Source organism: Pyrgilauda ruficollis, unplaced genomic scaffold, assembly GCF_017590135.1.
Source record: "Pyrgilauda ruficollis isolate IOZ18807 unplaced genomic scaffold, ASM1759013v1 scaffold44, whole genome shotgun sequence".
Taxonomy (NCBI): Eukaryota; Metazoa; Chordata; class Aves; order Passeriformes; family Passeridae; genus Pyrgilauda; species Pyrgilauda ruficollis.
The window spans coordinates 3,187,521-3,212,246 of record NW_024525934.1 but is presented as its reverse complement, the minus strand read 5'-3'; the positions used below and the strand labels follow the sequence as shown (position 1 = coordinate 3,212,246).

General features: G+C 36.8%; 1 protein-coding gene across 1 annotated transcript in view; it reads right to left on the bottom strand.

The window, feature by feature from the left end:
- Positions 1 to 856: 856 nt before the first annotated feature.
- The window catches only part of TM9SF2 (transmembrane 9 superfamily member 2), a 30,237-nt gene continuing 6,367 nt past the window's right edge, over positions 857 to 24,726 (bottom strand). The window contains exons 4-17 of the mRNA XM_041478303.1: positions 23,998 to 24,125; positions 17,922 to 18,051; positions 16,245 to 16,369; positions 15,277 to 15,388; positions 13,303 to 13,382; positions 13,102 to 13,210; positions 12,846 to 12,978; positions 12,483 to 12,602; positions 10,288 to 10,345; positions 9,475 to 9,634; positions 7,872 to 8,023; positions 6,735 to 6,846; positions 5,955 to 6,126; positions 857 to 2,009 (exon numbers count right to left, since the gene is read on the bottom strand). Coding sequence (XP_041334237.1) covers positions 1,942 to 2,009; positions 5,955 to 6,126; positions 6,735 to 6,846; positions 7,872 to 8,023; positions 9,475 to 9,634; positions 10,288 to 10,345; positions 12,483 to 12,602; positions 12,846 to 12,978; positions 13,102 to 13,210; positions 13,303 to 13,382; positions 15,277 to 15,388; positions 16,245 to 16,369; positions 17,922 to 18,051; positions 23,998 to 24,125 — 1,659 coding nt within the window. The 3' untranslated portion in view covers positions 857 to 1,941. The remainder of the gene's footprint in view (positions 2,010 to 5,954; positions 6,127 to 6,734; positions 6,847 to 7,871; positions 8,024 to 9,474; positions 9,635 to 10,287; positions 10,346 to 12,482; positions 12,603 to 12,845; positions 12,979 to 13,101; positions 13,211 to 13,302; positions 13,383 to 15,276; positions 15,389 to 16,244; positions 16,370 to 17,921; positions 18,052 to 23,997; positions 24,126 to 24,726) is intronic.

Sequence of the window (24,726 nt, the reverse complement as noted above, 5' to 3'; positions counted from 1 at the left end):
GGCTTTGAAGCTAGAAATAAAATACTTGTGAAGCTACTATGAATTGTCAACTAGTCTGTAGAAAAATCGCCAGGAAAATATACCCATCACTTTCAAACCCACATACACACCACAGTGGTTTCATCTGACTTCTATTAATCTGATTTTTAAACAGCAATTGTAAATATATCACAAAAATCTGTTTTTTTGAATTTGAATTTCATTAGCAGACAATTGATTCACGTTTCTCAAATAAGTATCCCTATTTGTGTAAAAACTACTGGTGATTTCAGGCAGTGACTATACAGTAGGTGGTCATAAAACCAGGGATACGAAGACTATTCAATTTTATAGTTTTAAACATTTGAATCAAGAGTCATACTACAGTTCACTGCAGTAGTAAAGAACAAACACTTACCATACTCACCCTTTTCCTGTTTTGAACATAAAGCATGGAAGATTTACCTAAAATCAGCATTTCCTAGTGACTACGTGTTGGGAAGGGCACAAGAACAAACCTGTCCACATCTGAGCAGAGCTGTGTCTGGCAAAAGGCAGAGCACGAGGGCTGTGGTTCATCTGGGAAGGGTCATGGAGCACTGCAATTGTGGGAATGCCTCCTGAAGCCTTGATGTGCCAACTTTTGGGAGGTTAATAATGACAAGTTACCTTAACCCAGGACATTTTTATTTGGTCCAATATTCAAGCATCATCAGGTTAAGGTCCTATAGAAAAGTAAACTGGTAAGAATAAACCCCCCCAACCTTATGAATGGCAATTGGTACATGACGTTTAATTTTAAATAAAATTTTACCAGCCAAATTGTGTTATGAATCTAAAACTACCAAACAAGGTTTGAACAAAATACTCAATTTCCAAAAAAAGGCAAATATAGGTTTAATGCCAGTCATCCAAAATTGACATTAGTCTTTTAATATAAGGCAAAAATAGTAATTTTCTTTTATTTTTTAACCTACATTAAGTACAGTCAGCAATAGTTGCTCTATAGAATATGCATCATTGAGATCTAAAAGCAAGATCAGCAGAGAATGCCGACTCATGCATTGTAAGATCTTCTCAACATAGTGACAACTCCATAGCAATCTCTGGGTTAAGGACTGGATTAATGCTGCAGAGAGGTTTTGTTAATGTGTGTATACTTTAGTTCCCATGCGCCACAATCACATGTCCGTGTTATAGCCATTTAGCACAAATAATAATTCTTGCAGATCTAATTGTGTGTCAATATACATTAAACCATAGAAAATGCCATAAAATACTCTATGCAATCTTTAAGCATCTGTCTTCAATATAATTGTATTTACATATTTTTATGAACTTCTAGTATGTAATAAGTCAATGAAGACATTTTTACAACGTTTATTGGATTATGAATTTATAAATTCAAGGACTCAGAGGCACATAGTTTAAAAGGCCAAGAACACCAAAACTAATTAAGTCACAGAAATCAGAATATTTATGGACGTAACACCAGTAAAAAATAAAAATCACATCCAGACTAAAAGCAACACTTCTTAAGAGTCATCCTTCAAAGTTAGCATAATAAAAAGTTCTCATTTCCCTCAAAGAAAAATAAATCATCCCACCTACCAAGCTAGAAAAACCTATTTACAGTTGTACTTTGATCAGAAGTATCATTAAGTTGTGTAATACAGCCACTTCTATTCTGTCATCAGAATTTAACATTTCTTTTGAAGTATAGTTGTATTTACAAATGCATAAATATCATAACTCTGATCTTCATTAAGGTTTGAATGAAAACAGGTTGTTAAGTCACAATACAAACGCGTTAGTGGAAAAGTAGGTGCATTTCAGTATCATTCTCAAACAACACGAAGCCAATACTTCTGATAAAGCTCAAGTTCATCAACGAGACCAGGTTTTTAAGTTACGTTAATGAAGATTAAACCTCTTCTGTGTTAACTCTTTACATTGGTTTCTTCAGTCGACTTTCACTACGCTGTATATTTTGGTTACAAACCAAAAGCATGCAAAGAATCCAATTGTCCCTAAAAGAGAGAAAAAAGAAAATGACATGTTAGAACACTGACACAGGAGACATTAATTTCTCTCCGTAGTGTGTAAGTCAGGATGCATGTATATGTGATCTGCTGTCCTTAGCCTTCAGTACATCAATCAGATCACATAATGGAAAGTTACAGACAATACCTGGACCTTATAGGCATCAGCTACTCTGTAACCTCTCATTTTCAGGAGCACAGAACAGATCATGTGGAACAGTCTAGTAGTAAGATGTTTCTGTTTAATTTTTTGTTCTTGTTGTTCCAGTATGCTGCAGTCCCACTCCTTCACACTGCTCCATTTCACCCTTTCTCAGTGACTACTCACACACACTTTATCTGATCTGCTCAGCTGTCAGAACATTAGTAATACTTTAAGGTCTTGGAAAACTAGAGCACTACCTTTATTTCTCCATAGACTGAGTTAACACAAATTTCAAACCATAGTGTAGTTACTACACAACTTGCAGTCCTACTGAAAACATGTGTTACATACCTTAAAAATAAACACTTCTGAAATACTTACGAGAGTCAAAAGGTACACACAGATTTGAACTAAAATTGTAAGATGAAGACCATTTTCCTGATAACTTATTATCCTTCTACAGAATAAAAACAGTGGCTTCATCCCTTCTTTTTGTGTAACTCCAAAAGAAACTTTTAACAAAAATTTATTTTGAATGTGAAATAGTTAATATATTTGGGCTTTGTTAAACTAACTGGATTATGTCAAAATTCAGTCTCAATCAGAATGATACTGGATTAAACAGCAGCTCAGAACACCTGTTACAGGAACCTTAATTTCCCACAAAAACTAGGACAGGAAAAAAGCCCTGAAGATTATCTGATTTTTACCTAAGTACCTCTTCTAAAATTATACCCTTAACTTATACAAGTGTCAAGGAAGTTCTTTAGAGGAAAAAAAACTTCCTTTGTTTTAGATCTGGTAAGAAGGACAGCAAAAGTTGTGTGGTTAACTTCTTGTCTATAGAAGCTTGAAAGGAACCATGAATGATATCATGGTCATTTTTTTTCACTTTACGCTTGCTAAACTACTGATGTTTAAGTGATTCATTTACTATGATACGTAGTTGTGATCCCAGCTGTGAATCAAAGATTTGTCATGTAGCTCCCGGTATTCTGCCTGCTGAGTCTGATCAATGACCTGGAATGCAGTATGGATGCAAGTGCCTGAAGCATGTGTTACACTGACATAGCAGCAGGGCATCGTCAAAACCCTTCCTCCCAATCCTGACAATTTTTCACAGATGAGTAAGCAGCAGCAGAATAGTTTTCATACAACAATTATGACTTTTCCTTTTTAGCTTTTTTATCATCCTGACATGGGAAGTCAGTTGCCTCTGGGAGCAGTTTTTGCTAAATTGTTAATATGTTCTTTTGCTTAAAAAAAATTGAGGACTGCCTGTACCTTTACCCTACCTCTGATTTCTTCTGTAAATCCTTATCTCAGACCACTTCAGTAAATCTCAGAGAACTGAACATAATATGCTTTTACATTCATATCAATCTAAATGGACAAAATTCTTCTCAAATCTTAAGAAACAGGATTATTTCCCAAATTAAAAGGTAATTTGCACTTAATCTTGAGGGAAGTAGAAAAAAATCATTAAGCACAGTGTTTTATAATTCTGTGTAATTAATAACCTCAAGTGTATCCTCCCCTGATTTCAACACAGAAATTGAAAATTTAAAAAAATCAAGAGCATACAGACTCTGAAAACTTAGTTCTAGTTGCACAGGATGACTTGCATTTCCACTGTCCCAATTACAAACAAATGACTGCCACAAAAAGCAGGTGAAAGGGGCTGAGAATAAACCACCTCCTCTTTGCATGCTTGTGAAACTACTCTAAAAATTTGCTGGCAGGTGCTGCACAGCCACTTGCTCAACTGAAAGTGAACACGTGAGCAAAGGAAAAAGGGGATGCAGTGGACACATCTTAATGCCTCTAGACAATGTCATGTGACATGACTGACTCAAAAGAATAAGGGCAAAAGATGGAAATTATATGGGTATCTGAGATGCAAAAAGGCAGCTAAACCATGTCTCAGCATAGAAAATTATTGTAAATCCCCTTTATCTTGAATGAATCTGCCCCAGAATTAGCGCACATGTCCAAAGTGAACAGAGTGAACAAAGGAGACAGGGTAAACACAATTCTGGTTTTGGGCAAACCTGTTCACTATTACAGGCAGACTTGCTGAACATCTGTTGGAAAAGCTGGTGAAACTAAATTAATTGACCTTACACTTGTGTAAGGCCTTACTGTTTTTCACACTACTTTGTAAGTTTGCACTGCATTTAAAGTTGATCTGCATACAGCAGCACACATTCATTTCTAGCTGAACAACTACGCATCCTAGGATTTTTTAGTTCAATGAAACTATCAGTACACCTAGACCAGAAGTAAAGGGTAAGAGAAAAGCAGGGTGAGAAAGAAGAAAACCTGAGCAAGGGAGGCAGAATTTCTGATCTAAGCATTCAGAATGACTTGCAAACTGGTACAGAAATGTGAATAAAAGCAGAGATGCATAAATTACAAACTATATGCGAGCAAGGCCAAAATACATTGGACTGACTTAAATCTAAGGATGGAAGATAAAACTGACCACTTGTGGGACACAGCCTGATCACTTTTCAATGAGATTATATAATGCACTCAAGTCCCATTTCTTTCTTTTAACAGGCAATGACCCAAGAAAATCCTTGCAGGCCACTGCTCCTATTCATCATCATCTGCATTCAGTCCACAAACAGCTTCAATATTTCCTTAGCTGAAGTGGACATGTCTTTGAAATACTCAGTTAGACTTAAAATGAACACCATTCATAGTTCTTTTTTATTTCACTATTTTTGTTCTCCTAGGTTATGTGGAAATGAAAATTCTGCTTAATAGTCATAGTGAGATTTGTATTAAAAGCTCTGATGACAAGCCATTTGTGGTCTAGGAGGCCTCAAAAGATAGTGTCTGTACACAGATACATGTCCAAGCCTTTGGAATCATTAAAAGTCATCAACATGAAGCCTGAAATTATTTAAACCATTGATCAGTTCAAAGTAGTCTCAGAAGTACTGCTCTGTAGGCAGAGTATACAAGGATAGACTGCATACTGCTGGAGCACAACACAGAATTTTAAAGTTTTTTTATGAGGAGCTGGCAAGTTGCTGCCTTCTCGCATCAGTTTGAAAGGAGACTTCTTGAATTTTCACTGCCATTTTTCTACCCTAAACATGGGCTATTTCTGTCTGACTGAAGACTACAATGGAAAATTTTGTGACTTCATCTCAATTACTAAAGAGGAAATTGAAATGCAGCACCTAAGACAGATGTATTTTCCAAACACTCACAATGAAGATTACAAGGTTCTGACAAGACTGATAAAAAAATGTTAGAGAAATTCTGTCTGCTTCCCACGCAACTTCAATGCAATTGGGATAAAGGTAAATACATTCTGGAAGAGAGCAAATTAAAAAAAAAGGCATTCTTTGTCAACCTTTACTCTTCTCTCTTCTTTCCAGCCATTCCATAAAATCTGCAGTTTTTATCTTGACACTGTAACTTTATACTCGATTGTGTGTGATCTGAAGTGTGCTTCTCCGAAGACAACTAATTGTAAAAAACTGAGTTTGTCATATGACTAGCATAAAAATAAAATCTGAAAAAATATTTATCACATATTTGTAGACCTAATTATAGGCCACACCTCAAGTTAGCAGTAGTTTTGCCTCATCCTCACTTATTTCTTTTATTAAAGTTTGTAATCACATAGCTGCGATATGCTACACCTGGAAAAAAAAATCAAAGGCATACATAAATTTATAATTCTGTATCAAGATCAGTTTTGCAAAGGATTCTACTGTGCAAAACTAAAGGCAGATTCAAAATTTAAAATTCAGGTTCAATACACTTACCTGTGAAAAGGAAGAAGATCAAAACCATAATCATGGTATAACCAAAATATAAAATGGTGCTAGCTGTTCCTGTGATTTGCAGTTTAGAAAAGAAATAATGTATTGCATATATTAGGAAATAAACTGCAGTGAAGCCACTAGTGAGAAATGAACGCCACTGCCAGTGGTAGTCCTAGGAGTGAGAAAAAATACAAATGTATGAGAAATATTGTGTACACCTCTAGCCCACTGACCCTACTAGTGAATGCAGAGCTACTTTCTCTATTATGACTTTATCCAAAAGTAAGTTTAGGTAGGGCTTTTTATCTATAGAGAGCAGAACTATATATAATCAATACTGCTTTAATTACAGCATTCAAAATTAGAGATAAGTAACTTAAAGATCAATAGCAAATACACAAAATACTAAAACCCCAAATAATCCAGATGTACTTATTTCCAGCCAAGGAGATATTTTTTCCAAGGTTGGGCATGTCCAAAATGCACTCTGATTGAACAAAATTAATGGATTAATTTAGCACCTTCAGAAAACAGTGAGTGAGAATCTGAAGATGTGATATCTGATGCAGCAATACCCGGTGAGAAATTTTAATATTTCTTACAAGTTTTGCCAAAAGTAGCCTGCTTCACTTTTTAAAGACATGGTTTAAGTACATCTCATCTAGCACTAGCGTTCATGTTGAATTCTGGAATACTTATTTTCAATTACAAAAGCATTAAAATTTTTTGAAGCATTCTTAGAACATTATTAGGTTTGAAAACAGAGGAAATCTTTCCTACCTCTGCACACAGATGGAAGTAGCAGAGCAATATTGTAGCCTCAGAACATGTAATAACCAAAATAATGAATACCAGAAACAGGAAGCCAAACATGTAATACATCTGGTGGGACCTATAAAAGGGAGTAAAACAAATTAAAATGGCCATTGTGCTATTATTATTTCTTCATAGGTAGTAACATCACCTTCACCTTAAGTATTTCCCCTTCCTATTGAAATACTGTCAATTGTGCAGCCATACAATTGACTAATTTATTTTCTGACTAAAGAATAGGAACTTTGGCAGCCCAGCCTGAGAACACTGAGAAAGCAAGGCCAAAGCATGCCCCTGGTTGGGATTTTAGAGAAAGAAATGACTAAACATAATGGTGAAATCACAGTTCCAATGAAGTCAGCATGACCTCTTCCACTGACTTCAGAAGAACCTGGATTTCACCTCACATTTCAATCAAAGGGGCAAAGCTCCAAAATAACAAGAAATGTCAAATGCTGTAGCTGTCTGTGTTGGGTAGAGGCACCTATTCAAGGTTCAGAAACAGTTTAACAAGATCCAACAACTAAATTGTGCCAGAAGGAAGACAAATTCCTCACAGTAGATTAGTTTGTCAGTGAGCTCACATCAAAATTCACTTATACTGGACTAGTCTACGGTGCTTTATTTTTTAAAAGAATTACTCTTTTTTTTAATAAAGATTTCACAAGAATTCCTTCTTGGTTCTTTTTTTTTCCTCCCAAGAGTAGTAATACTTTTCTAGACTAATAACTACCAAAAAATCTCAAGTTTATTAAAATAAACTTTACTACTGTCAAGTTATATGCCATATATCAGCTTCAGAGCCATTTCCACATGAAGTCACAAGAGTAGCATGAGAAAACAACAAACTGTCTGAAGGTAGGTCAGCTGTAAATTGCTAAGCATATCACAGCCATCTCTCTGTACACCCCAACAAGCACAACAGACACTGAGTATCTTTGAAATAACAAAATATTAAAAAGATGTTAGCATTTAAATTTTATTGAACCAGTATTATGGTGACACTGTATCCTCAAATAATCAGGGAAAGCATCTTGAAGAAAAACTTTCACTAAGAATTACTACTTTTTATGACAGAGAAAATCCAATTTATTATGAACTTACCAAATACTGTTGAGAATGAAGAATAACTGTATAAAGATACATCCAAAAGGAAGAATCCCTCCCATGATAATGCCAGGTAATGGCTTTGTATAGAACGATTGCTCAGGAATCTGACGCGGAATTTGATTTGTGCGAACAGGGTGTTCAATAGCCTTTAAACAAAAATAACAAACAAATAAATAAAATATCAAACCTTTTTGTTTTCTTTTTGTAATGAGGAGTGGCAGAAAGTCTACTCTTTATTTTGAGCATGTGCATACCCAGCTACACTACATTGGCTTTTGCTCCAGCTCAGTTACCAACACTTGCTTGGCAAACTTGCAAAAAGACAGCTCTTACTGAAAACATAGTGACAGATATTTTGGACTTCCCTTTTAATGTTTGCCTATCTCTCATCTGTTACAGAGCCTGAGCTGATTTACCGTATTTCAGCTGGGGTAGTGGTGGTGCAGATTCCTGCTTTCACCTTCTAAAAATTCCTGCATGTTGTCTTTCAGGTTTACTTTAAGAATCACACTAGGATAGACTTACTGAAAGGACTCAATCTGGCAATTTAATCCTAATTTAAAACACATGCATGGATCAGCATGGTGGGAGAAAACAAAGTAAGGCATTGTAAGATACATGCATACTTTGCATCTTTCACCTTTCATACGGATTACATCAAAAGCATCAATAGATACTTCCTTTCTGATTTGATTTTCAAGTTTTTGTGACACCTACCACATTGCATTATTAGCTTATCAAATCTTGTTTCCTTAAAAGAAGATGTACACACCTGTACAATGCAGGGGAACTTGATGGAATTTCAACATGGTCATCAGAAAAAAACCCAGTGAATTAAAAAGAGCCTACTAAAACAATATTTTCTGAAGGTATCACAGGAGATCTACAGAGAGATAGAATCCCGACTTCCTATGCAGGAGAAAATCCACAAATGTATCTGCACTTACAGAAATTTATTTGTTGGAATAGTAAACAGTTTTTTAAGAAAAAAAAAAAAAGAACCAATCTCATTATTTACTGATTTGGTCACCAAATTACTAAATGTTTGGTCACAAAGAGCCCTCATAAAAATTGTAAAATTGATTGGTTTAGGAGTAAATCACAATTAATGTCTGTCAAGCAGAGATAACCATTTACAGAACACTTATGCAAACAGATTTCACAGAACTCTAGCAATTTGATCAGGAAGCATCCTCAGTGTAGAGGGCAGACAGGAACAAGAAATACATGATGAAACCCAGAAATGCATAATTTGCTTTCGCTCATGCTTGCTGGGTCATGTACTTGTTTTAATATATGAAAAAGATGCTAAATAAAATAAAAATGCTCAAATCACTGATTTATCTGTAGCAGTCACTCAAATACAATGACAACCCAAATTGCTGCAGAGAAGTATCACTGCCACCAACCATTGTCACAGCCTTGGAATATCAAGACTGGTTATCTGAGGCAAGTCTAAAGCAACTGAACTGAACTGGAGCCAACAGTGTAACTAGCTTAGGTGGTAGCTCAGTCATGGCCTATGCAGAGAAAAATATTTGTGTGTGTTTATGCATGTATACACTTAAAAAAAAAACAACTTCTCAGAAACACTTACGTTTTTCTTAAACCCAAAATAGGCACCAATAAACGTCAGTGGTACAGATATGCAAAACCAGAGTGCCAAAATAGCAACCAAGGTACCGAATGGAATAGCTGCTGAAGAGCCTTCTCCCCAGAGAATGAGGTTCATGATAAAAAAATCTGCAAATACAATTCTGAAAAACACAGAGCACACTTAGAGCACAGAAATACTTCTGAACATTTAGTAACCTTGACAAAACAGTGGCACTGTTTTGAGATTTTAGCACAAATCTCTGCTAAAACCAAATGACACACACAAAATATGAAAACAAAGAGATCAGACAAGCAATTCTTGTTAATCTAGTGGGACTGAACTCCAGCAGGCACTGACGTTCCAACTAAGCTATTTCAAATATATGCTTGTCTTAACTACACTTCAGGCTAAGACTGCTTGCTGTGATTAAGTGGAAAAAATTATCAGAGTGGTTATACATTATATGACACTATATAAGACTGACTACAATGCGTTCAGAATAGTGCAGTCCAGAGAATAAAAGAAAACAATGAAAAAGTGGGCCTAAAACTTACTACTCCTACAACATCCTAATGCTGTTTCCTAATCAACCTTTTCATGTGGTGAGAGTAAACAAAATGCTTACAAAAAAAAAATCTAAGGATAATATGCCACTAACATACTCATCTTTGTCAAAAGCACCATGATACTCTTGTAGCTTCCAGAATAAAGGACTATATGAGATTTATGTCTATAGCTGAAACCTAAAAAATTAGCTATGCACATCAGAGAAGCAATTTAATTCCCTTAATCATGAAAATATTCTCAACTTACCCAGGACAAAGGAATGATGTCAGCAGGACATTTGTTTTCCATTTCTCTCCTCCAAATGCTGTATATTAAAACATTTGACAAGACAGTAAAACATGCATTAAGCTCAACTATTAATTTTCCAGTCCATTTACCTGTTATACTTAGCTTGCAAATACTCAAATAATGTGCTATCATGCCCAAAACCAGTAAACTAAATATTCAGTAATAAAATTAGATTTCCTTATCCTATTGCTTAGCCACAGAACTTCAAAGCAAAACATCTCAGACCAAGGTCAGGAAAGGTATCCAACTAAAACTGTGTTTCTGACGACTTTATCTGCTAAAAGGAGGGAGCAGATTTGCAGTATTTCCAAATCTTTAAAAAATGTTTTAAACCTGGAGTGATTAAGAAATTTAAGCTTTCTAGCATTTGACTGCAGGTTTCAGTAGGTAAAGATACATAAATATGTGAAAACCAAGCTTAACAGTTTTCTTGAAATAATTCTTTCCTATGAATCTTACAGGAGAGTCAGAACTAACACGCTTACAGAAGTAGTGATGTTTTCTTGAGTCTTAACAGCATTAAGCAGTGGTGATACTCAAAGACCAAAGATAGCTTTTTTGAGAAAATCTTTACGAATTTGCACTATGCTGATAAAAATTCTAGTCAATATACTTTCAAATGAAAATATCCTGCTGAAGTGCAGTGAAGCTGATAATTTCATCTGAGCACTGCCATAATGACATGCTTCTTTATTTCAAGAGTCAGAAGTGATTATGGTTAGAGTGATTTTAATTAAGTTTCTATTTCTTCAAAAAAACTTGGTAGAACATGACAGCAGTTATTAAGATTAACCATTTAATTTCAACTCAGGTTTCACTTTTTAAATGCAATTTTGAAAAAAAACCACCCAATTTTTAAAATTGGATATCCATTTCAGTTGCATTTTGTTTTACGTGTCACATTATTTGTATACTATAAAAAAACCTATTCATGTTTACAATAAACCACTTCCTGTTATAACAAAAATATCTCTGGATCAGTCATTCACCATCTTAATAATTAAACACAAGATTCAAGTATCAACTAAATGACTACCAATAAGTAAAACATTAAATTTTATCCTTAATAACTACATTTCCACCAAAGACACAGGATTCAATTTACTATCAATACACTTCAAAATATCCTTCAAAACACACAGTATACACCACAATATAAAGAATAATTCTATCCTCAATTATGCTCTTAGTACTAAAATTTCCTTTTGTTTAAGTCTAACTGGCTTGGATATTAGGAATACTTCACTTTTACATCACCACCACTATGGAAAAAAATCCCTACAAGATACAAACTCACTTTTCTCACTGGTTTTCCCACATAAAAATTACAAAATGGTAAGAAGAAAGATCTCCAATATCTACTGCCAGGCTGAAGTTCTGAAATAAACTTCTCCTCTAGCTGTGTCTATTCACAACTAAAGTAGTCCAAAAGGTCCATCTCTCTCAGTCAAAAAACCTTTCACCTTGAGTAAGGTAATAAAACAAGCTGTATGTGGAATGCCATGCTTCACCTTAAAATAAATCAGAGGATACAGGGGTAAACCGTATGAGGCTGGTAGACAGACAGGTCTTGAAACAACAGCTGGGATCAGTGAGGGAGAACAGTATCAACTAACTGCTGTCAGGGGCCCAAACACCACAGGGTTGATTTCTACAACTACAGAACACCTAACAGTCCTTCTCCCTGTGCTCCAGCCACAGTCCAATAAGCATTGTTCTCCAAAATACCTGGGAACTAGCTAAGAAGAGGTCACAAATCTCAGGCATGCAAAAACTGAGGTTCACGATTTGGGGGTGCAGGTGTGTGTTACCAAACAACATCCACGGCTAAAACTCAATGCAGGTTTACACAGTCCCCACAGTGATAGGAAAAAGAAGCAGAAAACAGTCTGATGTAATGACCTTAGTACTAATATTATTTAATTTCACAAATACACAACAGCAAGAGCAATTCAGGGCCTTTAGGCATGATTACATCAAAACCAGTGTAACTATGTTAAGTGTTCTAGATATATTTTCTGTTAAGGTAAGTACATTTCCCCAAGTTGCCCTGAGGGAAGCTACGAACAGTGCAGCAAAATAAAAATCAGTTCTGTAATGATAATGTATGTTAATGAACTTAAACCTTGTCATTTTCAGTAACTATTACTCACATTTGTAGAATCTGGCAGCAACATAACCGGCTGGAGTTCCAAGCAGTACCCACAAAACTACAGCACAGGTCATTAGAGCTCCCCTGTTAGCAGGTGACAAAAATCCCAGGCAAGCAAAAACTGTGAAGCAGAGATGCACAATTTTAGAAATGGTGTTAGAAACCTTAGACTGTATGTTTGACTTGTACATCGGTTACTTTATAATCTGTGCATACTAAGTTGCATGTCTACTACATCATTCAGCTGTTTCTGAAGACTTTAATGAAATTTCTAGACAAAATGATACTGCTATTTTTACTAGCACCATGCAGTTAGCAGTGAAAAATCACGTACAATCAACTAAATCCTCCCCACTTTACTTACACAGGGTAACAAAAGTCATTATTAAGATTTGTGTGCCAGAGCCTAGAAAAACTGACAACAGCATTCCTTTTCTTGGGGGCCTGAAAATATCACCATGAACCAGTTTCCAGCCAAATTCTTCTTGAGCATCTTCCTGTAAAAGAAATACATCTATTTTAATACAGTAGATGGCAACTTAAATAGCCTGTTACAGCTACACATTTAACTGGAAAAATTACATTGCAAATAGATTTTAGAAGCTATACTTTAGACTTACAGTGGAATCCATTTGATTGTATCTTGCAATATCTTTATGGAGTGTTCTCAACATAATCATAGCTACCATTCCAGACAGAAAGAGGACAATCACCAGGGAATTCATAATACTGAAAAGATAAAAAAAAAAAAAAGAAAACTAATGAAAATCATCATTCAAACTGCAGTGTAAACACTTCAGTATAATAAACTTCCTCCTCACCTAAACCACTGGATGTGAGTGTGAGGCATGGATTCCAAAATATAATCCCATCTTGATGCCCACCTGATATTTTTTTCTTCCTGAAAGAGTAAACACATGAACATCAGATACAGTCAGTATCCAACTCGTACATTTCAAAGCTGATGTTTGTGCAAAGCAATCTTAAATCTCATGACTAATTGAAATTTCAAGTTCCATGCCTTACAGGGAATAGTTTAATAGTAGCTACCTAGAGCAAACCTAAGATTTGACCATAGAATATAAACCAAAATATTTCCTGAATTTGAGCACCTGTGTCTTCTTAAGAAATTAAGGCTTGCCAAATTAATTTAATTGTGCATCCTCCCTTCAAGAACCGTATTGGTTCATATGGAATGGACTAGCAGAAAGAACATACATTTTTTAGCACATGTAAGTCCATATATCAAGAAACTAAGCTATGCTATACAGTCTCCAGCATGATACTTCACTCTCTAGATCATGCTCTGTCCAAATTATCTTTTGCTTTCATACAACTTCATTTCAGTACCAAATACCAATCCCATGACTAACAGCTTTTACTGCAGGACAGATGGGGATACAATACTACAGAACTTACACTGCTAGTAGAGGGAAGCAAATTATTCCTCCAGGCATTTCAACAGATTAAACTTATTCAAAATGAACATTCATTGATCAAAAATACTTCAAAAAGAACATTTCTTTGTTTCATTTTGCAGAGTAACAGGAAAAAAGGAACAGACAGTGCTACTCAAGGTGAAGATGGCTATTACACAAACCAATTAACAAAACTGGCTAGGTGTCTGACAGGCTGTTATTTCAGTAATTTATAACATGCAAGAGTGCTTTCCAGTAAATCCAGATTCTGAAAAAAAAACCCAGTAGGTTAAAAAATGTAGTCAAGATCACGTATATAGTTCACTGAGATAATAAAACCATGTCTCAAAGGAAGCTACAAATTTCTAAACCAGTATCAATGACTCTAAGACAGAACTGCATTTTTCCTCATACCTAAACTGCCTTTTTTTGTCTTCTGAGATGACCTGGTCTGCCAACCCAATAGAAATTCAGAATATTATCTCCAATTGATGTAACACTGTGCACAAGACAGCTGCACACACATAGATGGGCATGTCATTTTTAAGGAAAAACAATAAATTAATATGAAGCTGAGGTTACTCTTAATTACTAACTTCCCACAGGTTTCCAGAAATACTTGCTTTTTGGTATACAAATTAATTTCAGCACCACAACTGACGTAACTTCGCAAAATATCATTATATAGAATATACATAATACAATCCCTCCTGAGTATACTTTTTATACTATTTATTTTATTTTGAACTCAGAGTGGAAACAGTTTGAGAAAGAGTAGGGAACTTTGATAAACAATTTGTCCAGCAAACACCACTTACAGAAAACCAAAACAAAATCAAAACCTCCCTCTCTTGTTTGTCAGCAGAATGAGAAATATTCAGCTATCACTGCTGCCTGCAGTTGCCTGATATACTGCTCCTCTGATTTTAAATAGAAAGTAGTAGAACAAAGACTACCAGCTTCCTACTCTTTTGAAGGATTCCAAGGGAAGAAGACCTTAAAGAGAAGGCAGCTTTAGCAGCAGGAGGGCAGAAAATGATTAGCTTCAACCTACCTACATGTACCACACAATTTCTCAGACTTAAGAACTTGGATTGAAAAATAATCTACCAGACAACCTAGGCAGATGTGGAATGTGTGACTCTTAAAAAACACGTATGTGTTTCACATCTACTCTCTGTGTGTTGATATGCAAAACTGTAATGTATGTGGTTAAATCCCAAGCCACCTCTGACAATCCAGTTCAAAGAAAGTTTTTAAACTACAAATTTACTATTCTGAGCCAATTCTGAGACAATTTTAATTGTCAATCTTTAAAATTCAGAGTATTAATGCATGATTTTAAGAGGTAACTACCATAGAAATCTTAGTACTCACATGAAAAGTAACTGAGTATGTGTATGCAATTTTGACTTCTCCACTGGCCTTATTACTTATATCCATGGGTACTCCCGAGCAATCAGGGTTGTCTGGATGAGTATGCTTGTAACTGCAGGAAGACAAGACACAGAATGAAAGCCACTTCAGTGACAAGATTCTTAAGAAAGAATTCATTCAACCTAGAAAAGCATACCAAGGATTCTTCCCTTAAATATAAGAATTGTACTTAATGTCTCATAAATTTCAGAGCTCATAAAGAAGATATCCTAAGCTCAGGAATTTTTGAAACTTGAACTTAAACAAGATTTGTCTCTTCTAAAGAGCACAGTCTTTAAAGCAGAGTACCAAAAATAAAAGAAGCCTTAGTATTGTTATGAACCTCCAAAACATTAAAAAAGTTAAGACCGCCAGAATTACTAACTTCTGTCAGCAAAAAACTTTCAACTGATCCAACAATGCAAGAAGCTCAGTTTATACCATGGAAGACAAGATGCTAAGAAATAATGCAACAGACACCAATTGTGCAAAAGCCACACAGACACCAGGACAACTGATGAGTGTATCTGTGAAATCTTTCTACACAAATCCCAGTTGTTGAAGAGGTCAAATCTTGTGCTCCAGTCAAGCCTGCAGTAGGCACTGATATCCTGTTCTGATACAAAACAGAATATTCCCTGGTATGGAAATGAGGGTTCTACACGCATGCATACACACTCATCACACCCCACAAACACCTACAGGTTTTATTTTATCTTTTCTTGGTCCAAGTAGGAAAAAGTGCACCAAGGTCCATCAAATTACAAAATTACATCAGACTGTCCTAACTACACTACATCAATCAACAGGAGAGGTAATCCACAGGTCACATATCTGAAAGCATTTCTGACTAGCAGCAGGTTCCCAGATCAAAGCAAGTGTCTTGGGATGGATCACTTTTTGATGACAAGTTACTTTCAACTACTAACCTTTTTGGTTCAAGTTTAGCAGCAACCAGTCTTGCTCCCAGAGCTTCATTTTCCACAACATGGTAATAAATTTTTATGTCAACATGGTTGAAAATATAAAATGTATCCTTTTCATGAAATTCTGACTGCAATGAAAAAAGGTTATATTAAACTATCAAAAAATATAGACATCTCAGAGCCTTAAACAGAAGCCTGCATAACAGAATTTTAGACTGCATAGAGTTTTTCTGTCAAGAAGTTCTTAAATATGAATTTGAGATACTGGAAATTATAAAGACAGTAAGTGCCTTCTTGCATTAAAAACATAAGTTAGAAGAGTTAATGATAAGAACAGTCTAGTAAAATTGAAAAGTAGAAAAATTAATTTAAAATATTTAATATATATATATTAATAAATTTAACTGAAGATGTCCTATTCCATTGAAATAGCAAACTGAATAGATAACTATGTGACAACTTTTGTTATTAGAAGCATTCCATAAGCATCAGCTATTTTAAAACAATGAGTTTATTTTTCAGAAATGAAACAGAACCTGCCAAGACAATGGAAATAAATGCTCTCTGCGACAGAACCACCTTTGAAACCAAAGATGCACAGGGATGAACAGCAAGCAGCAGCCAAGAATGCTGAATGCAAACCCCAGGCGAAGGGAAACATCACCTTGGAATTTAGTTAGTTAAAGAGGCTGTTAAACTCACAAGTAATTTAACAGCTATGTCTACTGAAGTTCAGTTAGAAACTCTTAAGGGTTCTATCCCCATCCTTCCTATAGAGCACCCCCAGTTATAAGAATAGTTACATAAATGAAATGCTCTTCAACAGTGTATCGGTTATTTCTTCAAAGGCTATTTTCCTTTTATTAAAAGCAAGTATTAAAATAAGATTAAAATAATATTGCCAGATTACATATTTGATCATAAATGCATCCACTCACATGGAGACTCTAAAACCAACTCATTATGGAGGCAATTAAACAAAACTGGCAACCACAGAAACTGTTATCTTTGATAAGATCTATTACATAAAACAAACCATTTTGAAAAAACCCAAAAACCTATCCCAAGTTCTTAGTGACGTTGCCATGGAAGAGGTCTGTGGTAGTCTAAAGACTTCCTGGACTTTCTGTTGTATTATCATCTCCATAATGCTTTCAGTGCACTTATCTGGATCTCCACCACTACATCATCTGTCACAAGAGAATCTTTGATCATGCAGAAATTTTATATCTTTTTCCATCAGCTCCCAGTTTTAGGGAAAGCAAACCTTCCGAAAGTACACAGAGGTACAAATACACCTATGCAAATCTGCTTCCATGAAAACACTTCTATCCCACAAAAACATCAAGTTCAAGCCTTCAAACATTTCCATTTCTTAGGCAGTGAAGGATGACATGCTTTCCTACACCTTTACCCTCCACATGTACTGGATGTTATGCATGTTCACCCCTTGATCTTTTAGAGCTCTTCTGTACTACAAAGCCTAAGAGACAAGGTTCTTAGGCTTCGATCAGGCTTTCAAACTGAGGTACTTGCAGAGACCAAAACACTTGCCTGTTTTTAGGCAACATGGGTTCTTAAAATAGCAAGGACTCACCCCAGAAACATGACACAGGAGAAATGCTAGTCTCTGAAGTAGTAAGAAGGGGTATTAAAAAATATATAACTGCATAAACATACATTAATAACACAGGCATCTTTTGGACGGCCATCTTCTGTAATATAACAGCCAATAGGAAAACCAGGATTACAGAACCTCTGGCCATCTTCTACATCATAACACCACGTCACAGGCATGTTGTCCACAATCCTGCAAATGACATAGTGACACTTCACAATTTTTCAAAATACACAATGTAATGGAAACAAAACCAGATTAATAATAATCTACTTTGCTACATTCATTACTGGAATATTGACTACAAAAATAATACTACCCATGGAATTGCACTGATTGCCAATCCACGTTCCAAACGAGTTACAAGCACGTAGCTCTTCAACTGAAACCGCTCTATTCACTGCACTGTTTCATGAAGTCCCCATACAAAACCAGCCCAAAGCCAAAAACTCACCCAGTCCAAATTTGTAACAATTTAACTTATTATTTTGTCTTTAAATATTGGCCAAAATAATCAAATTTGCTAAACCAGCTAAAATTGACAATTTCAAGACAAAACAAAACATTTTTTAAAAATCCAACATCACATATTATTAATTCTCCAGCTTCCTCATTGCAAAATACATTTTTTCGTGGCACTCTTAAAACTTTTTTTTTGCTATTTAAGTGAATTACTAATCATTAACCTCATTTATAGCTACCGAAGAGTATGCAACATTTTAAGTAGATTATTTGCATTACTAAAAAATTGTAAGCCACCAAACAACTGGGGAAATAATAACTTTCAAACCTGCTGCTTTTATATTATTGCCTCACAAGATTTATACTCATATTACCTAAAACCAGGGGGTTCATAGGTCAGTTTCAATTAAAAATTTGTGGAAATGCACACTCCCATAATGAGTTACGGAAAGTTATAAGACAGTAAGATACAAACTGTATTTAACATGCAACTAACAGTACAAATGTCAAAACCAAAAACATACTTTTAAACATAGAGAAAGGATTCTGTCCCTTCTTAAAAGGAACTACTAGAAGACTCTAAACCAATTTATGTTTTATGAAGTGTTTTAAGCAGCTAAAAGATTAATCTCCAAAACATGTCATGTAAAGAAGACTTAAAATTCAGTATCTGCCAGCATTAATTGCCCAAGGTATATTTTCAAAGGTGTACTAATAAACTTAATATATGAAGACATTAGACAACTGCCACATTTTGTGCATCACTAAACCAGAAAAAGGACATCCCACTGAAAGTTAACACAATTTTGTACAATTTACCAAGCTCCTGAATGTCTTTACAATTAAGTGTCTTAAAGATACTTTCAAATATGTAATTAAAAAGGAATTATGACTTCAGATAACAAAAACAAAGCAGTATTTAATCTGCTGCATATTGGAACAGCCTTTAAGTTTGTGCCACTTTTCACAACACATCAGCAGACGGGGGAGAACAGAGTGGTATGTGCTGCCTTTATCCACACAACATGGAGAGAGCTGCATAATCCCTACCAGTAGCTACCCAGCAGAAATAAACTGCAGTATCCTTGGTTTATACTGACACAATAGAAAAGGTGAAGACAGGCCCTACAAAAACAAGAGTTGCCAGGTTTTCAGGACATTCCAAAGATTATGGCCGTTGCAAGCAGCAACAGCACCAACTAATTACTACTCACTTCACCATGCTTCTACAAGGTACAATGATGTTCCAAATTAGGAGGTATTCCAGATTTAGATTCATTACACTTTGGCCATATTATATCAGGCCAATGGCATGAGGTTCAACAAGGCCACGTGCTGGGCTCTGCATGTGGCTCACAACAGCCCCATGTAGCACTACAGGCTAGGGCAAGAGTGGCTGAAAAACTACATGGCAGAAAAGGACCCAGGGTGCTGGTCCAGAGATGTCAAACATGAGCCAGCAGTGAGCCAGGTGGCCAAGAAGGCCAGTGTCATTCTGGCCTGTGTCAGCAATAGTGTGGCCAGCAGGAGCAGGACAGTGACTGTCCCCCTGTACTCAGCACTAGAGAGGCCGCACCTCAAATCCAGTGTCCAGGTCTGGGCCACTCACAACTAGAAAGACACTGAGGTGCCGGAACACGTCCAGAGAAGGGCAACAGAACTGGGGAAGGGCCTCAGGATGAGTGGCTGAGGGAGCTGGGGTTGTTTAGTCTGGAGAAGAGAAGGCTCAAGAGAGACCTTATTGCTATCTTCAAACGCATGACAGATGTTCAAAGTGGAGGTCAGCCACTTTTCCCAAGCAACTTGCAATAGGAAGAGAGGAAACAGCCCCAAGTTGTGCCCGGGCAGATTAAGGTTGGATATTAGAAAAAATTTCTTCACTGAAAGGGTGGTCAAGCACTGGAACAAGCTGTCCAGGGAAGTCATGGAGTCATCAACCTCAGAAGCACTTAAAACCCTAGATATGGCACTTAGGGACATGGTTTAGTGGCAGAATTGGCAGTGTTCAGTTAACATTTGTATTTGGTTTGTGTGGCAAGGTTTTGGTTGAAGGGGGTGGTATAGAATTTTTTTAAGAACTGCCAGAGGTTTTTTTAAGAACTCCCATGGTCTGAGAGCTAGCGCCAGCTGGCTCCAAGACACTCCCTGGTGGCCAAGGCCAAGCCCATAAGTGACCAGAGGCAGCACCTCTGGGAAACAGATTAAGGAAAGGGAGAAAAACCCCTTCACAACAGCATCTGCAGCTGGAGAGAAGAGTGGGAATTTGTACAACTCTGCAGACACCAAGGTCAGTGGAGAAGGAGGGGGAAGAAATGCTCCAGGAACAGAAGCAGAGATTCCCCAGCAGCCCATGGTGCAGCTCATGGTGAGTCAGGCTGTCCCCTTGCAGCCCATGGAGGACCCCACATAAGAGCAGGATGTGCCCTGAAGAAGGTTGTGATCCCATGGGAAATCCACACTGGAACAGGCTACTGGCAGGACCTCTGGCTCCACAGAAAGATGAGCCCTCTCTGCAGCAGGTTTGCCAGGACCTGTGAATCCATCCTGTGACCCACACCTGGAGCAGCCTCTTCTTAAAGGACTGCACCCCGTGGAAGGGACCCACACTGGAGCAGTTCCTGAAGAGCTGCAGCCTGTGAGAAGGCCTTGCACTGGGGAAGTTCATTAAAAACTCTTCCATGGGAGCAACCCAACACTGGAGCAAGGGCAGAGTGTGGAGAGTCCTGACTCTGAGGAGGAAGGAGTGGCAGAGACAATGTGTGATGAACTGACCACAATCCCCATTCCCTGTGCCCCTGTGTGAAGGAGGTGGTGAAAACTGGAAGTGAAGGTGAGCCTGGGAAGAAGGGAGTGGTGGGGAGAAGGAGTTTTAAGATTTGGGTTTATTTCCCATTACCCTTCTCAGATTTAACTGGTAATAAATTAAACTAAATTCCCCAATTCAAGTCAGTTTTGCCCATGACAATAGTTGATGAGTGATCTCTCTCTGTCCTTATCCTGACCCTTTTGCTACATTTTCCCTCCCCTGTCCATTTGAGGAGGGGAGTGACAAAGCAGCTTTGGTGGGCACTGAAGTGTCCAGCCAGGGTCAACCCGCAGCTGGACTCGATGATCTTAGAGGTCTTTTCCAATGCAAACAATTCTGTGCTTGTGTATTTGAAATTTTGTATCCATAACGTATGCTAGAGAGATTGCTTGCTTTTGTTAGTGTATTCATCCCCTAATCAAAACAAGGCAACATACTGCAAGTAAGTTTGGTTTAGATAAAGGCTTTCCTTTGCATCTATGCAGCAAAGACATACTGAGCTGCCTTCAAGCAGCAGCAGCAATGCCAGAACAAATTGATAGTTTAAGCAGCAAATCATTTTTTACAGCTAATCTTCAAATTTAAAATGACTTGAAGAGATTATACATGTGGAGCAAATATGCTATTCAACAGTGTTCTTACATGTCTCTCAAGAACATCTGGTGATGAACATTGTCAGCCAAGATATCAGTATAGCTGTTCAGTCCAATTCAGTATGTCAATTCCTAATCTTATTAAGTGGCTTTTGAAACCTTTAAAGTATTTTGCACCATCTGTGCTCCCAGGAATTTCATGATAAATTGAAGCTGGATTATAACCCTCTATGGAATCCTCACTTATGCTACCTTGTTCATCCCTGTACAACATACCTCTGTACCATACTCCTGGAGCATGCATCATTAATCACAAAATCCAGCCACAGCCACTTTGTGAACCTGTGGCTAAGAAGGACTAACAGACATAACCAGGGATTTTTCACTGGTTTCTAAGTTTTAGGGCAGTGGGCAGAGAGAAAAAAAAATAGTAAAAATGCCACTAAAATAATTAAAAAATAACCTAAATTTCAAGGGAAGTTTTCACACTGAAAAACAGAATTATACCTTACTTAAACCTCAACAGTCCTATCAAGTTAGCTACGCCAGTTAAAAACAAATGTCTACTTGAATACACTAAGTATATTTTTTTAAACAATTTAATCTACAGGGAAAAAAACCCAAACCAGTCTGAAGTACTTTTTTGTATGATTAATTTTACACAGTTCTGTTTCAGCTTCTATCAACTTAAATTATGAGCTTTCCTAAAAAAATATTAACTTCTTTCAAGCTTCATAGTCTTGGGAAGCTTTTTTAAGTTACACACCAAAACATACACAACCTTTTATAGCTGAGTCTTTTATGCCAGACTCACATGCATTACTGAAATTCAAAGTGGTGCAAATATTACAAACATATGCAGTATTTAAGAGGAATATAATCAAGTTCAGTACATTTGAAGCTCCACTTATTTTGGCAATAGGCATACACACTTCAAATCCCTGCAAAAGTAGCTGTACATTTCAGTTTCTTTATGGCTTCCTTGTTCACCTACCTGAACATATGACTATTTCCTGTGAACCCTTCTGACATAACCTATCAAATTCCTACTACACTCATTTTCAAGAGGTTCCCAGAAATATTTATGTCAGTGAACCACAGTTTATCCCCACAAAGGGATATGCAATATCAATTCTTAACAGTAGAAAATGTACTTGTTGCCTTTTCCAGCCTTTCCTCTTCAATTTCTTTCAAAATTGAAGGAATGGAATATGACATCACAGAAAAACAGTTAATGACAGTGGCAACATTCAGCCTGGGTATTTACTAAAACACCCAAAAAGTTTGAATCCAATTAGATGAAGACAAACACATTTGTTCCCACAAAGCAGGAGCCCATATTTGGCATTAGGGCTTACCTATGAGTGACACCAGCTAATGATGCTCATGCATTCCTCGCTAAGACATGCCTCAGGAACAACTCATGAGTTGTTCCTTCCATTCTTGCACCTGAAAGCTGCTGTTGGCAGAGCATGCCAACACATCAAGCACTAAATAAACACCGATAACATGGCTGGGTATTTCCAGTGTCAAGACTGAGCCTGCTGATAAACATTTCACAGCTCTTGGATGTGGGTGTGGTGTTGGGAAACTGAGTATGTCCCTGAGATTCAGCACACACAATCAGCCTTGCCCCACCCTTAATGCCCATCTGACAAGGATTCACTGTCTGAGCTCAGAGCCCCAGCATGCTCCAAGGTCAATCAGATGGTTACAAAGAGGCCCAGAGAATAGGCTTGGAAAGGACCAAGCCTTTATGCACTCCACAAAATTATTTCATTAATTAGTTTTCATTGGCCACCTTTCCCTTCCACATCCATAGAAGAGAAACAAACAGCGCATAAATGTCTTTCAGAACTGTTGATCCTGTCTCCTTGACACAGCATTTGAAGGTGAGTGCAAAGGCTCTCAAGGAAAACAAAGACAACATAGCAACAGAATAAAGGTCCAGTAAGACTTTTCTCAAGCTAAGGCAGGACTAACTTCTACATTTACAGGTAAAAAAAAGTAGCAGTATTTTACAGTAAGCACAAAGCTTTGTGTTTAGAAACAGATTCATTTCCATTGCTCCTAATGCTTATCCTTCAAGTGAAGGAATTTTTTTTTATTTTTTTACAATAAACAATGTAACATTTTATGCAAAAACAGAGAAGGAAGAAATTAAGTGCACATATCTAGTGTTCCATCTGTATTAACTTGAAAATACAAAAATATAAACTAAATTATCACCAACATACTATACTAACCAATCTCTGAATTTCAGACTTACCAACTTACCAGTGATGCTGATAATTCAGTAGCATACTTTTTTTCAAAAAGTCTAATTTCTGTTTGTCTTCTGGCTTTGTGGTATCATACGTTTTTGTACAAACAGATTTACATGTCTCCCTCTTGTTGAATGTGAACTAAGAAAAATGAGAGACTTATGAGCAAAAAGATTGTAACAAACTGTCTCAGTACATAACAATTTATCCTATACATTTCATTGCCTATACTATTACAATGCAAACACCTAACAAATTACTGAGAGTAGGTACATCAACCCTCCAGAGGAGGTTTTTATATTGGTGTGTGCTCTAAACCCATCCTATGCTCACTGTAGGAGCCCTACAGCAAGAGCTCCTCGTTACTAACACACATTTTCTGCCATGATTTACTAGATAAGTCATTTGACCTTACAGCAGCCATGCTGTCACAGGCAGCTTCAGTTGGTAACTTTCTCTCCTACTACCTCTGTAGAAGAGAACGTGAGAGCTTCAGTCAGCAGGAAAGACCAGCAAGGTAATGCCATTTATATTCTTCCGTTTTATGGCTGCAATGTTTTCAGATCTGGTTCTAAGAAACAAGAGTGCTGAGCAGCAATACTCAGGTTTTGTCAGATCCCAAAGAAAGAAGATAACCTGCACAGCATTTCAGGCTACAGCCCCACAATGCAAAGCACACAGTTACAATTACGTTAAACTGACAGATTTTTATCATGTGGAATTTCAGATGCTGAAGCTTTCT